The sequence below is a fragment of the Morone saxatilis genome, unplaced genomic scaffold (genome assembly GCF_004916995.1).
Source record: "Morone saxatilis isolate NCDOM2014 unplaced genomic scaffold, NCSU_SB_2.0 Contig5, whole genome shotgun sequence".
Lineage (NCBI taxonomy): Eukaryota > Metazoa > Chordata > Actinopteri > Moronidae > Morone > Morone saxatilis.
In genome coordinates, this window is record NW_023340095.1 from 14,158,713 (window position 1) to 14,175,220 (window position 16,508).

General features: G+C 38.5%; 2 protein-coding genes across 2 annotated transcripts; both read left to right on the forward strand.

The window, feature by feature from the left end:
• The first annotated feature begins 5,150 nt into the window (after window positions 1-5,150).
• On the forward strand, window positions 5,151-7,504 carry hoxd12a (homeobox D12a). The gene is made up of 2 exons (XM_035676887.1): window positions 5,151-5,712; window positions 6,289-7,504. Exons 1-2 carry the CDS (start codon window positions 5,151-5,153, stop codon window positions 6,525-6,527), a joined length of 801 nt encoding a protein of 266 aa, XP_035532780.1. The 3' UTR covers window positions 6,528-7,504.
• A 4,056-nt stretch (window positions 7,505-11,560) lies between these two features.
• hoxd11a (homeobox D11a) lies at window positions 11,561-16,041 on the forward strand. Its single transcript, XM_035676555.1, is given in 3 exon segments — window positions 11,561-12,217; window positions 12,809-12,954; window positions 12,956-16,041. Coding segments are annotated over 3 exon segments (840 nt in total). The 5' UTR covers window positions 11,561-11,613; the 3' UTR covers window positions 13,046-16,041.
• The last annotated feature ends 467 nt before the right edge of the window (window positions 16,042-16,508 follow it).

The window sequence follows — 16,508 nt, forward strand, 5'->3', positions numbered from 1 at the left end:
ATGATTTTTGCATCACAATTTTAATTAAAACACTATTAAAATCGTGACGATTGTTTGTACCAAACTTCTTCCATCTGCTATCTGGAAAACAAGATTTGTAGGCCAGTGTATCTCTGCTGCACTACAGTACTCTATTATAATGCTGTACTGTCACACATTTTACCTTTATTTAAAAAATTGCATCTTATACTATTTGGATATTGGACCATATTGTGATTTTGATAATATTTTGATTAATAAAGCTTCAGTTTATAACAGTTTTTCTATCAAATTAAGCAAACAAGCCAGGTTCTAATGAAGGTGATATTAGTAAGAAAGGATGTTGAAACATCATCTCCTCTAAGGTTTGTGCAGAAGAAAAGGCTAAAATTGATTTGGTTTTGATATTGATTTATCTGTGATTCAAATAGCAACCCCCACACTGAGCTGAACCAACTCATTATTCCGTTTTTTCAGTGTTGAATGCTAAATGAAGCGGTTTCTCGGTGCCATTGCTGGTCTGCAGACTTCTTTCCTTAAGTGAGAGGGCCATCTAGTGGCGATTTGGTGTGAATGCAAACAGACTGAATAACAGAACCAACTGATTGCAATCTGAAAAATCGCATTCAGTCCTAAATCCAGTGGGCACAAAACGAGATTACATCGGATTATCTGAGGTCTAACAGGTCTAAAGGCACACAATACATTCCCTCATGTCCAGCATCGTGAATGGTGAAATACACTACATCACTAATGAGTCACATCAAACACATTACACCCAGCTGGAATATCTTTATGCTTGGCAAAATAAAATACTGTTAACATAATAAACATATCATTATCAGCATCACCAAAATAAAGTTGGCACAATTTGTTTTCATGTGTCTCTAAATTTCAACAATCACTCATGTTTCTTTATGTTTTATCTTTAACTGACAAAATCTCGTTGATGGTTTTCCTGCTTCCTGGTTTTTATTCAGAAACTAATTGTAGATTCACAATAAAAACGCAACAGCTGTGGGCTTTACTTTGGTGGGACACTGATGGTGATGTGACCACGAAGTAACGAATACTAACACTGTAACACTGAGGGCTCAACAGCTGTAACTCATATGAACAGAAAGCACTGAGCCCTAAATAACTAATGTGTAAATAAATAAAAGTAAATGTGGAGATATTAGAATTTGTGCTACAGGATTCAGCAGCAGTTCATTATAAAGTGTCCGTTATTACAGATATCACTGTTTTATTATGACGAAGTGTATTCACAAGTTATAGTCTGTAGTCCTCAAGTCGGACTCATTCCGCAGCTTCGTGTCGATTAATTCAAGTTAGTTTAGTTTCTTGGTACCTAAACAAAACTTACAATATTGTTTAATCTGAACATTGAGCTTTAAGAAGTACTTTATTGGTTGAACCGGACCTTGTTAATGATGTTTTTCCGTGGTGCAATAATATTAATTAAAAATGATTTGCCAGTGCAACGTCTGGTTGGTTTGTATTTGTCTTATTTACTTTAGACTATTTTACCGACATTTTCCATGCAGTTGAAACAGTGCAGAGTAACTCCAATGTAACTTTTATAGCATCGGATCTTTACTTTGAAAGATGACCGAACTCGTTAAGCTCATGGGAAATAGTATTGGGATTTAATTAATAGCGTGCAAATCCGCCAAATATTCAGGTAAAATCTCATCGCCTTTTCTACATTTTTAAATTATTCATTTTTTTTATACTGTCGTTTTCGCTTCTCAGATTTCTCGCACCAACAACCAATCTAAATTTCCGTTTCTACATGTTAAACAACTCCGAGTTTAGTCGAAAAACAGCCGAGAATATCAACACACATTGGTTACAACCTGCTGTGTAAAATCCTCTGTGGGGGTGTATGCTACAGGTACTAGTGAGTCTATCAGTTTGGAATAAGTCTGAAGGACATACAGGAGTCTCAAACATATCAAATAAATTAGTTTCCACATGCAGAAGCTGAGGGAATGATAGTTGTAACCTGTCTACATTTTACATGAACAAAGTGCACATTTGCTTTGAGCCTATATTCGGTGTTAATTATATGAAATGGTATTAAACTTTAAACCCGTTGACATCTGCTGACTCAAAACCCTGTTGAGATTTCAACACTGCAGATTCAAGGCAACATTTCTCAGCACAGAGAACTTGAACGAGGGAAGCAGCAAGTTTATTACCAAGGACAATTGACGGCAGATAGCTTCCTTCAAATGGCCCTGGAAAACAACCAGACTGAAACTCCTCAATTTGGCTCCTGGCACCCTAAACATGAAGGACGAAGAGCTGTAAATGACACTAAAACTGAACACTAAAACTTCTCCTAATTTTGTAATTGTGGGAGCCCGTCTACCTTCTTTACCTGTAGACGTGACTTTACGCAGCAAAGCTTTAACGCCGCATGTCCCAAATATACAAACTTCTGTATTTTGATTTAATTTTTTTTAAAGAATAAGGGATCTGTTTGCGTTTGTAATTGAATGGCCACTTGGCCTATAGGAGCTCTGCACAGTTTGTGATTAAACGCCACATTTTAAGACAAAATTGTAGCACCCAAAACAGATTAAAATGACTCAGTTCACAATACGTTTTAATTTCCTTCCTTTTAGTTTGAATCAGGTTTTTTAACGTGATACATATGTTTTTATTCACTGCTTAGGCCTACTACTCCTCACGTTTAGTTTGTTTTTGCTTTAAATGAATGTATACACATGGGACACGGTTTTATATGTCGGTAGTTAGGCCTGAATATTGAGAACACATAATATAAACTGAATTTACAAATAAACCCTGCGTAGCAGATCCAAATCTAATTAAAAAAGCTTATAAAACTGCTTTAATTTGCTTTCATTCACAATTTTGTAACGCGGGTATAATATTGTTGTTTTTTCACAGTTGTATACATACTTAGGTTAATATCTGTCACTTCAAATATTTGAGATTTAAACACTTGTTTGCCGATTTTATTTAATCATCTAATTTTCTACATTATAAGTTTTCTCCTTTTTCGTCTCTAAAATAGGCTACGTGTCGCTGACACACATTTTGCCAGATGTTTATGTTCGTTTTCTTTATTTAAACACACTCAGATTGTATTTGCAACAAATGAAAGTCATTTCCATAATTGTTTTACCCTTGACGTTTGGTTTTTATGTACTCAGTCTATCTGCATACCTCCAGCAGTGACTGAAACTGCTGCTGATGTTTAATTGCAGAATGAAGCCCCTGACAAACAATGACAAGAGCACAGCACAGCAGGATGAAGGCCATATATGAACTTATACCGCCACCTATTGGAGAACAGCCGCAACTACTCACATGATAAAATTGCCTAATAATAAAGTGATTTTGAAACAAATTGACCGGTTTAAACCTGTCTAATTTCAACCCCAGTGTAACCTCGTTATAGGGTATATGCACATAAATAAAATAACCCTGATTGACCATAGAGGAAATGTAGTCCTGATAAACCCCACCTGCAGATTTCTGTTATTTTACTTTATTGTCTCTGAAATGATCCGGGATGTAAACCTGATCAAAACAATCATCCCCAAATACATCCCGCTCTAACCCACTGAACAACCAACTGCTCCAAGTCGTCAGTGTCAGTGTATTTTTGAACTCCCCACCCCCAACACACACACACACACACACACACACACACACACATATTAGACTTAATCCAGTCTGTGATAAATTTCAGGGGTACATTGTACGGCAGAAAAAACTCCAATAATGCCACAAAAATAGCCAAATATAGGTTTCATAATAGTCTAATTAAGTTTCTCCTGAGTACAGGTGTAGTATTAAATAATGGCAATATTACAGGAGCATTATGATCCACAGTTTACCTGATACATATTGTTCAGTCAACATAGGAGGAGTGTATGTTTCTATAGGACAGCACAGTAAACTAAATACTGCTGGTAAAATGCACTTGGACTTGGATTACTACATTCACGCAGTATTTGATATTTAGCATTCAAATTAGACTGGGTTTTTAAATGTATATTGTAGTGTAATCAATTTTGCGGTTTATTTTAAGGTGCTAACATCTGACTGTGGAGATTCACAGTAGTAATTGTACAGGGGCTGCATTATACAAGGTTTAATACAGATATGACGGTTGTAATGGCGCTTTTCTTCACTCCGGAAAATAGTCAAATTCGTTTTTTTCTTTTATAGATATCATCTACCTAAAGAGATCTATAGGTTAAGTTTAAAAGGCCTTACAAATATAAGAAAATTAGGTCTATAGAAACCTGCAGGTGGTAATCAGGCGGTTTTCAAACATATTAAAGGTTGATAATAGTTTAAAGCGGCTTGTGAAGTTAATTTAAGGAGAATAGAAGAGGGAGATAAAACAGTGTCAAACTGGGCGAGGATGTGTCCTGCGAATCTTCGAAATGCGGATATATTTCATTATATGTTTCTCATGTTGTTTTCGGTCCTTATAGCTTCGAGGCCGACGCGAATAAAGGCTGCATTGTTTACAAGGGAGTGACAAGAAAAGCAGCACCTCCAGGGCCACAAGAGAGGAAGATATATATATCTAATGTAGCCTAATGTAACCTGATACAGTGAATGTCATCTTTGTGAGGCTTATAATGTTGCATTGTTGTGGAGAATGCATGTGGGGAAAGGGGATTTTTGTTTATTGTTGTCATGCCTATCTATCTATCTATCTAGACAGTTTATTTTGAAAGAAATTATTCTATATAATTATCTATGAATTCGTCTGTGTACTGTGTGGTGCATTTAGGGCCTTGCTTTTACCCTTGTACTATATGGGTCAGTCCACAGAGTCACCTTGTTATTCTTCATGTCCCAGCACAATGATACCCAGAGTGTAAAGCGCATGTGCTTTCAGATAATATCTCCTGACGCTGAAACTGACACAAGCCAAAATATTCTTAACATATTTCTGACTGAACAGATGGTAAAATTTGAACTTAATCCCCCCCACCCACTCAATACCAAAATATATCCTCGTGGAGTATTTTGCTTTGCAGTATTGAGAGCAAGGGTGGGGCGGAACAACATATTTTGCATATCACGTGACGCCGTATTACCAAATCAACAATTACCTACCCTTTATTCTTCAGGAGTTGCTAAAAGGCTTGCAAGAAGCGTTCGAGGAAAGCTCCATGGAAATGTGTGAGCGGAATCCTTTAAATCCCGGCTATGTTGGTTCCCTGTTGAATTTTGCGCCCGCTGAGTCGCTCTATTTCTCCAACTTGCGGGGTAATGGAGCCCACATACCCGGGCTGCATCAGCTCCCCTACAACAGGAGAGAGGTGTGCACGCTCCCGTGGACTTCCTCAAGTTCGTGCACGTCTGGACCAGCAGCACCACCACAGAGCCGCGCCTTCGGAGGCTACTGTCCGCCGTTTCTGTCCAACTCGGTGTCTATAAATTCCAACTCCTCCAGCGGCCACGTCAAGGCGCATTTGGAGGAGTCTGCTCGATGCTTTCAGAGCGCAAACCGCAAGTCGGAGGAGTCTGGCAGACAAGATGAAGTTTACGCCGGGGAGCACGGGCCCGCCAGTGAGCGCGGTTACTCAGATCTGGACAGCCGGTCCCACGGTTCTGCGGCCCAGCTCGATCCGGACTCATCAGGTCCGCTGCATGTGGCGGGCACCAAACAGGAGCAGAACCCCGTTCACCCATCATCAAGTCACACATGCTCCAGGACGACTTTTGCAGAAGGTTAAGTAGCCTGTTTTATGGAACTACTTCATTGTGACACCTAATAGTATTTCCCTCGTTTTATTTCGTTTACAAATCTATTAAGTTAACACAATAATCTAGTATGAGTAGATCTGTGCCTCTCGTTATTATGACCCCCCTTTTAATGCCGATTCTCTTTTATCACATCATTATAAAAGGCTATTTAATTTCCACTGGTCAGTATTGTTATATTGGAGTTATATGGAGACCTTATAGTTTGTGTGTGACATATACATATAAGGGTATGACTGTCTGTGATTATTTTATGGTCAGTTTATCTCCCGAGGCGTCATTATTATTGTGATATTCCCATAATATGCGTATAGAGGTTGTGTCTGTTGTTCATGGTAATATCAGCCCTATTTTCTTATATATGCACAGTAGGCGCGAGTTCTCACATTTACTATGTTATTAAACCACTTGTATTTTTTCCACCAAGGTATTAGCGACTCTGTAAGCACTGCCACTGGGAATAGTTAATTCCCTTCGGTGTGTATGACTGTGGCTGGTGTTAATTTAAAGTATAAAACTTGTTTCTACCTCTGCTCCATCCAGGTGCCCCATGGTGCTCGTCACAAGTGAAAACCAGAAAGAAGAGAAAGCCTTACTCGAAGCCACAGCTGGCTGAACTTGAGAATGAATTTATGATGAATGAATTCATCAACAGACAGAAACGAAAGGAGCTGTCAGACAGACTGGACCTGAGCGACCAACAAGTGAAAATATGGTTTCAGAACCGGAGGATGAAGAAGAAACGACTGATGATGCGCGAACACGCTTTCTCCGCTTACTGATGACCTTTGTACTTGATCGTGACCAGCAGTGCACAGAAAATATGCGCCGTTGTACTATGAATGTTGCAGCACATCACATACCCATTCGGTTTGTGGCATGGACTTGTAGCTATTTATAAATATGTATAAAATGTTTATATTCATGTCACATAATGGGCTACATTTTTATCCAGTCCCAACATCTTCAGTGGTATTAGTAATAAAGCAGATTAAGATTTCTGATTTTGAGATTTTCTGAATGCGCACTAGGCCCTGGCTCCTGGTTGGCCTGCAGCCGCGCATAATAATACACATTTAAGGCTAATTGTTTACCATCCAGCTCAGACTTCAGACCTATTTAAACAGGAATATGGTTCTATGTGTGTTTTGTGTATTTTGTATGATTGCCTGCGCATGCAGTGTAGGCCAAATGTGGAAGCAAGCAGTCAAGTTCATGTTTACGGACGGATAAAACCTTATTGCTAAATATATTATAAATGCATGTCTGTTTCCTAATTGCTGTTATACAATTAAATGTTTGAGTTTCCCCCAAAATTGACTGTACATTTGATCAAACAAGAAAAGTGACATTGCTTTTGTTTGTAAGTGGCCGCGTCCACATTCAAAGTCGGTGTGTGGAGGAAAATATTTGCGCCGCATTTAGTGCTAGAAGGTGTTCAAATGAATGCAGAACAAATGAGTTTGTGGATGTGAAACATTGTGATGGTGTTAGTTCAAACTACATTTTAACTGTATGAAATGAGTCTGGATTTGTACCTGGTTTCGTGTTGCTATACCAACGTGGATATACTACACAGTCACAGATCAGATGCATCGGAATCAATCTGGCTCTGTAGGCCCAGTCTTTATATTAATTCATGAAAAATTAAATAACATTTCACTTTACATTCATGAATCATTCCAGAGAGCATGTTACTTTCAAAAAATACGAAGGCGCATTAGACCAGCCATCCTTTTACGCACGGACGAGAGATTTTGTAAAATGGACGCACACTGCAGATTAATACATTTGTAAATAAAGATCATTTTTAAATTACCTGTACACAAGTTACTGTGCATCATGTGAATCATTTTATATTTTTAGACAGTTATATTTAATGGCACGTTTCACCAAAGGCTTCAAGTGTGTATACTGTGGTTGTATTCAAGATCAGTAAGCCGCTCACTAGTTGATCATTGTCTGTTTGAATATGTACAATGTCTCAGTAGTCTGCGCTCTAAAACCAGATTTTTAGTAATGATTTAAAAATAGATGTGGAGAGGATTCACTGAAGAGATTTTGATGTTTTTGGCTGCCTGCAGCGGTGGAAATACCAGTGTATGCGAGTAATCGTGTGTGAAAGGAAAGTATTTGTTGACTTTATACACACTTTAATAACTTCCTAACCATCCTCCATCACTTTAAAATAAAAACGCCCTGTAGTTCGCGCTCATACGTGTGGTAAATATCTGTCTTTATCATGTAGCTTCAAAAAGTGAGATTTCAAATATTTCCACAGCCAGCATAACAGAGTCAGCGACTGCTTTATTATGTCATAACCACCTCGACTTTTAGTTGTAAATTCAGTGGCAAATACTTAAAAAATATTACTCTGACTGGAATTTAATCATCACATTTTTTAAACTTATATTTGTCTATTTGCTCCGGTGTTAGTCACTTGTTCTAATGTGTCCACTAGGCCCACTTAGCGTTTCCACGCAGACGTGTAATTCCTGCTCACAGTAAATATACACCACAGCAGCAGCAGCAGCAGCAGCTCACACCGACACACAAATCCTCCACATGTGAGTAGGAGGATACTGTGGCCAAATGGATCTGGTGCAGTTCAGAAGTCATGTGCGCATCCTTTAATTTCTCAGTCGTATTTTATCCACTTTTATACGCCCAAAGCAGGTTCCTCTGTGCGTAAAAGCAGCTCGTATGTTGATCTGCTATCCACACATCTAACGGGGTTATTGTTTATATATTTACAAAAACACTTTGTTGTTGTTTCCACACTTGGTTGAGAACTCACAAAGTTTGCAGGTCACAAGTAGTCAGTCTGGTTCTAAATGCAGAGGCTCAAGCTGAAACTATTGAAGAGTTACCAACAGATCAGTACACATGAAACATTACAGGAGAGTGGATCTATTAATGGGCCCTCCCATTACATCATCACCACGTCATTACCACTGCATCACTATGTTTCTCTGCAGAACATAACGCTGCAGTAAAGGTTCATGAAAGAGTAACATTTCAAACCTAGTAATTTGTAATGAAACGTGGAGAGATGGTTCTCCCATCAGTGGCTGTTACAGATCTCTATTGTCCACTTTTGTGCTTTTATTTTGTGGATCTGTTGGGGATAAATGTCATTTACATTGGTGCAATCTTGCTATATTTTCAGTATGTTATTTTGTTCCCAATCTACTCTCAGTGTGCTGCGGGCCTGTTGTTTTTCAGCTTAGAATCCTGCCCACACAACATGTTTCACCTATTAGGTTTTATTGCTCAGACTATTTTGAACGGCTACACTGAGTTTTCTGTGTGTCCGATACGCAATGTTCTCCCTCAGTATTTGTTGCTTTATTGCTTTACTGCCAAACGCAGCCAGACAACGTCATATAGCTCAGGATACTTAAGATAGTGGGGGCGCCAAAACAAAGTTAAGGTCAAGTTAGTAGGCTGTGCTACTTCCTTCCAACATTGGCACAAAGCTACTTATTTAGATACAGAAATTAGAATAACTAAATGTCTATTTCTCAAACCAATATGAACAATTATAATAGCTTCTCAAATATATTTGGTAAATTGGTTAATATTACGGACAACAAAAACTGGATTCAAGTTTGGTCCCCTAAAACTTGTCTCCTGCAGTGTGACTTAAAATGTGAAAGTAAAAATGTTTTATACTGAGCGCATATATGAGTAGGTGACATCATTTTATTGGTATTTTATTTCCATTTTATTCATGTCTTAAGGTAAATGCCTGATTTTAATTTAATGCAGCCCTGAAATGTTTCTGTTCCTCGTTCAACCCTTTAAGGCACTTTTTTACTTTTATTTTGACAAGTACTGTATAAATAAAGTTTATTATTATTACCAAATATTTAAGTGCAAACTTGCAAAACGCATCGAGGAATAATAATTATAATAATAATAATAACAGTCACAGACGTATTAATGATAATAAAGACCACAAAGAAACAGTCACAAGTGGTAAGCAACAGGTCGCCTTAAGTCTGTCTATTGAACTCTTTTACGAGCATTACATTCTTTAACATTTCACTGTAACTGTTGGTGGTGAGTTCATATGTTTTTTTGCACTCTTCAGGCGGTGCGTCGGTTGGATTAGTTTGGTAAGAAATGTCTAATTTCTGCCCTAATTTCTCTAAATAAATGCGCATTTTAGTTTTCATTTGTAAACCGTCTCAGGGGTTTCAGCGTGAAGTGTGTTAAAGGTTGAAAACCGAGAATCCGACCACAAAGCTGATTTTACCCCCCAATAACAATAAACCCAGTCGCCTTTAAGCTACTTCCACATTGCGTGTGACCTTCAGGCTTAAAGCAGTGAGAAATCTACTTGCCCTCTGACTACAATACTGGCCTTCAAGTCAGAGCTGCGTTTCTACTTTCATGATCATTCTGTGTTCAGTGTCCAAGTATCAGGCCTGCGCGCATTAAAACAACAACCATGAAGTGCTTTGATTTACTTTAAATAACCTCCTTCAATTTTCTACTTTCTTACGAATAATAAGCATAACAAAAAAATAATACTCACAGAAAGCAAACAAAAATATTGATCGAGGCTTGAAGACATGTGGTATCCGTAAAGTCCATTTTCCCCACCGAGAAGAGGGCCCAAACACTGCAGGCATGGCTGCCTTCGTGCCATAAAATGGGTTTGGGTGCAGAGGCTTGTTGGTGAGTGCTTGGTGAACATCACCTAGACCACAGACGGTCAAAGCCAGTTGTTCTGGACTTGGCCATGCTGAATGTGCTTGGTGATTCATGCTTGCAATGGACTTAGCTTATGTTTTTGTGGTATCCAAAATCAACGTTTTCTGCATTTACAACAGCGGACCGTGGGCTGTTTTATTTGGCTGTTTCTACCCCGCGTTCATCTGCATTTATTATTAAGGGTGTAACAAATGAAAAACCAAGCAAGCAATTTATGTTCTGACATACTAATACAAACCGATTTTAACGCCGAGGCACACATGGGCTAGTTTGCATGCTTTGCAGCAGAATTTCTGTCTGAATTTGTGATAGTTTTGTTATTTCTTTTGTGGCTCCTGAGCTCTTTCTGTGCACCACACTGCAGGACGAGATGATTGTGTCTGATAATGAATTCAAATATTTTGGTGCTGCGTTTGTTTGTGTGTATTTAAACGTGTCCCCCATCCACCCACCCAACCAACCACAATGGGTGCACAGTGATTATATGCAATGAACCCTAAAATTTTGTTCCATAAAAAGACACTTAATGAGTCGCTTGTGGATCACATATAATGCTGCACTTTCTGGTTTAACTGTGCAGTTGAAATCCAGACACGGTGGCCTTTGTGCCATTCTCCTCAAGCTTTGCATTGAATGCGGAGGTCAACTTCAATGTTCCCAACCTAACTGTTGCTACAAAAGCGACGCCCGCTCCAAATTGCGCAAATTTATTGACAAATGAGCGTGTGCGCTTCTCATTACTTGTCATTACACGACAAAAGAGGATGTTGCTGTAAAGCTTTCAATTAAATATTCCAGCGGTGGTTCACAAATTTCTCTTTCCGTGAGCTATAGGGCAAGAAGGCTGGAGAGGAGTTTCCTCTGCAGCCAGGCAGCCAATGGAGTCTCTTGCATGCGCTCACATGAGTTTCTCCGGACAGTTTTTAATGACTGATATTGATGTATGGTAATTTCTTGGCTGGATCACATGACACAATTACCTCAAGAATCGATCAAGATGTATTGCAGGTCTGCCTACGTTTCCGATTTTTTCTCCCTGGCGGGGTCTTTCCACACGCCTGTGGTGCTATAGATGGACAAAGTTTAACACAGTCAAGCTGCCAATTACTTTCCTCTGTCTGCAAAGAGGAAAAAGGAAGAAGAGATATGACGGAATACGATGATCGCAGCTGTGCGTCAAATATGTATTTACCGAGCTGCACTTATTACGTTTCGACGCCCGATTTTACATCAGTCTCCTCCTTTTTACCGCAGACTACTTCGTGTCAGATTAATTTCCCCTATTCTCCCAACATAGCCCAAGTCCAACCTGTTCGAGAAGTCGCTTTCAGGGATTATGGACTGGACCATCCCAGCAAATGGCACTACAGGGGCAATTACGCGTCTTACTACTCAACGGACGAGATAATGCACCGGGACTTGATCCAGTCCTCCAGCAGCAGGGCGGATGTGATATTCAAAAATGAGTCCTTGTACGGCCACCACGGGGGGACGAGCTCGCCGTGCAATTTCTTCACCGGCGTCGGCCGAAATGGGGTTCTCCCCCAGGGCTTCGACCAGTTTCTGGACACTCCTAACTCGGACAAGCCCAACGCGGAGCTCCCCAAACAAAAGACAGACTCTGCTGCTCCCGGAGATGATGCGGACAACAATCAGGCTTTAACCAAACTGGAGCAGCACAAAGCTGACCCGAGCGGGAGCGTCGACGAGGACTCATCCTCCAACTGCGGCGACAAGAACAACCAACAGAGTAAGTCACTATTTTCCTCTCGGTCTTGGATATAAGGTGTGCGATTTAGACAATGGAGTGTCTTGGACTGCACTATGTCCACCGCCGTGGCCGTCCAGGGTTATGTGCCTCTTTATAAGCATGCAAAAGCTTTTATATCCCAATAAGATTTACTTTACGGTTGTAAAGGTATTTACAATGGGAAGCGGTTAAGTAACCATACTTTAAAGGTTGCCTTGTGTCTAATAATAATACGGTGTCGCTGGAATTGATTTGTGTTGATATGGAATGTAAGAAAGTTAGAAATCGTTTTATTAAAAGTTTATTTTATCAGCTTATAGGCAATGTTGTGCAGGTATAGCAACATTTTTAGGGAATTATGGGATATAATGCGCTCCATACACCAATATATGCTTAAAAATCACAAGTTTACTTTAATGCAAATTCCTCTGTTGTTGTATCTGTGTGTGTGTGTGAAAGAGAGAGGGCCTTTGTGCATAAGTAAATAAATATATTTCTCAACCTGTTAACTTTACTGTGCTCCACATTTTATGACCTGATGTTGGAATTTTTAGGAAACATTTTTCACATTTTTTTCTTTTTCATGCGCAGGTTCATCAACCAAGTCCAGGAAGAAGAGGTGTCCTTACACCAAATACCAGATCCGAGAACTTGAACGAGAGTTTTTCTTCAACGTGTACATTAACAAAGAGAAGCGGCTTCAGCTGTCCAGGATGTTAAACCTGTCTGATCGGCAGGGTGAAGATTTGGTTTCAGAATAGAAGAATGAAAGAGAAAAAGCTGAACCGCGACCGTCTACAGTATTTCACTGGGAATCCTTTATTCTGATACCTGACATAGTGGTGTACACACACACACACACACACACCATAGTAAAATAGGAGCTATACACACACACGTTTTAAAGACTGTTCCCTCTGCATATTTGAACCCTGATCGTCCAGTTTAAACAGTTTATTTTACAAATATCCAGCATTTGGAAACCCAAGATACCATATTTTTGCAAAAAAAAATCTGCATTTATTTATTTGTGTTCACATATTTTCGCTTTATTGGCAACCAATATTTCAGCAAAGCGCGACCTGTACTTTGTAATTATTTATATAAAAATATATGTAGGCTTCTTCCTTGTGTAATACCCATTTATAAGACGCATGTATAATGCACGTTGTGGTGTGAAATAAAGTAGACACGACAAATGTTATATCATAGTCACGAAACTTGTCACATGAACTTAACCAAGTCCTACAAAAATAACACAAGAAAAGGGAGAATCTTTCTTAGGATTCATCAATGGAGAAATTTGGCGCTTTCAGGCCTGTATAGTCCCTTTATTTCCTTTGCTTTCAAACACTGGGTTGTTTACTAAACCTTGAACCGTCTAGACAGTATAATAAACGTAGCTGTAAATGTCTAAATAGGGGGCTATTGGACTTTGGTGTCCCAACCCCCAGACCACAAGAGGACTGATTCTTTTTCCTGCCTCAAAGTAGTTTCACTCCAGGCTACAAATGTTTAGAGAATTCAAGAGATTGGGCATCCCGTCCAGCTCCTTTTGACATCCTAATGTTACCAGTGTTAGCTGCAATAGAGGATATTCTATAACAAGGACCGCCTTATGGACAAATAGGTAATTTTTTTTTCAAGTTTATCTGCTTTTCCAATGTTCTAGATAAGCTAAATGTGGCTTTGACGCCTCTCAATCTGCTGCAAATAAGAGAGATTTCCAATTGTTGGCGCAAAAAAAAGCTCGTTTCCATCTTTGAATTAATGCAGGTGAAAGGTTTTGTGCAGTTCCACTTTACAGTAACTCTACAAGTGAACTCATGCCATGCTTTACCTCAGTGGTGTTTTATCTCTGTGCTACTTCTGTAACCAGTAAAAGGACGGAGTAAATAAATGCATTTATTCCACACAAAGAGTCGCTTTATTGATAATCCATGTGATGGCTGTATTATTTTCACTTTACGTCAATACAGCATCAATTATACCCATTGTTTCAGCGTCCTTTATGAAAAAAAGAAAGAAAAAGGTTTGGAGAGGGATTAATGTTCATTTCGTCTGTGATGCATCACATCTACAGTTATTTCCCAAAAAGGCTATTAGAAAACTGAGGTTTCATTAAGCGTTTAATTGGGTTGTCATCATGTCCTACAGTGAAATTACATTACCAACTGTGTAGGGTAGTTCACTTTGCTTCTCGGTGTATCCACATGAGGGCAGACTTGCAGCTTTTGGCCGCCAGTGGAAATGCAGAGTTCAGCCAAAATTAACGTCTACCCTGCATGATAATCATTAAATGGAGGTATAATCCGTTCAACACAGGCTCCATATAGGTTCTTGTTTTAATTACAATGGCATCCTGTAGCACGTTTAGTGTGAATGTAAATTTTTTTTAAAAAATTCTTTATAAAAAATAATTGTCCAAAAACACTTATTTGTATATTAAACCATTCAACACACAGGCTACAGTTTATTTGAAGTAAATAAGAAAACAACGATTCTTAACACACATTATTTCTTTCACTCACTGCTCAGTGTAGCAGATGCAAATCCCGAATCTTCCAGACGGCAATTACATTCACAAGTCATGTTCAAGTGTTCTGAAAGGACGAGTCAAGCTAAAATAAATAATTCCACTCCGTCTCTTTGTCGCCTGAGCCTTTAAAATCTTCACCTGGAGGCCACTGAGACACAAACGTGCTTTACATTTCCTTTCATTTCATTTCACTTTGCAGCTGTATGACTATTAGAATATCTTTTATCTGCGTCTGGCTGCATCTGTTTTAAAAAAAACATATAATAGTGATAGTCAGACAAAACATCACAGAGGTATTAGTTTCAAATACTTTTTAACTTTATCCTTATAGGTTGTATTTTTATATGCTGTACTCTTGTGTTTTAAATATCTGTGGATCTCCTGGTATTTGCTTTAAATTATTATTATTATTTTTACTATTATTATTATTATTATTATTATTACAACATAACCTAAGGTCCAATTAATTTCCCCACTTTTGAGGTACTTGTGTATATTTTGTGCGTGTGAATTGTTGATTACCGGAAGAGTAGCCTATACTCTCATATCAAAGATTTCTTTTCCCAGTTCAGTGCGTCACCGGTTATATAAATAGCTCAGTATTATCTTTGAGCAATTGTCATTATTAGAAAGATGACTTTTGAAACCGAAATGAAGTCCGTGTTGTCAGATGTCTCAGTTAAATGTTTTTTTTTTTCTTCCTTTAAAAATAACCGGATGGTGTAACGAGGAATGTATTTTTTACACATATTCCGTAATCACATTTAGGTTAACGAGCTTGTATTTTGTTGTTTGTGAATCCTGTGATGTTGAGATGTTTTGCATACTACAAATGCTTATTTACAACCAACTGTAAATATCCAAGAGCATTGAAGACAGGGGGAGACGATGTCTACACATCCTCTCAACAAAGTTGTATAATTATTTAAAGCTTGGTGCATAAATACCAAAGATATAATTATTTCAAGCTGCAATTATTGTATTTTGTTCATTTGTTTGTTTATTTGTAAAAGACCTGTAGGATCATTGCAGTTATTGTGGCCTGATTTCTGATTTTCGGTCGATGGATATTTTCAGTTTACAAAGTGCTTTTATTTTTTTACCCCTCAGTTTAAGGCTGTTAATCTTGCACACATTTGCCTTCCTTGCAGACAAAAACAATGGAGCCCTGAACAAAATAGTCCCCAGACTATGTACAACCGCCACGTCCCGCAGGTTTTTATTTTCAACTTTTGCATTTACTTGTGACAAAATGCAAATGCAGATATTGTGCTTAATAATATGTGCAAATAATAAAGGACAATTTTCTATCCGTCTTAAGTGGACTTTATTTTGTAAAGTAAAGCGTTGCAGGGTTATAAGTTTGACCTTCATGCATACAGAGCTCTCGTAGTAGCTTAATTTAAATCTGTGAATGATGGGAAACACAATATACCTTATAGATCTTAAAGACTGCTGATTTTAATGCTCACATTTTGAAGGAACCCCAAATGGCCCCTTATATCGAAGGATTTGATGCTGTTTCATTCCAAATTAACAGGAAATATCCCTATGCAAAAAAAAAATAACACAAACTTCAAACTCTGAATTAATGCACAATCGGCAGAGCAAACAGTATTTCCACAATGAGTCATCTTTATTTTTTATTTTTTTGCATTCTTATTTTAATTCAAGCATATTCGAGACAGTAAAATATGTGCAGCCAGAATCAGTGTGGGCTCTGTCTTTGGTGGTCTGGGGGGGGGGGGGGGG

Bases quoted from the DNA above. Each gene is read 5' to 3' on its own strand.
- hoxd12a (XM_035676887.1), top strand. From the start codon at position 5,151: ATGGAAATGTGTGAGCGGAATCCTTTAAATCCCGGCTATGTTGGTTCC. The intron at 5,713-6,288 runs GTTAAGTAGCCT...TGCTCCATCCAG, and splicing joins CAGGACGACTTTTGCAGAAG to GTGCCCCATGGTGCTCGTCA.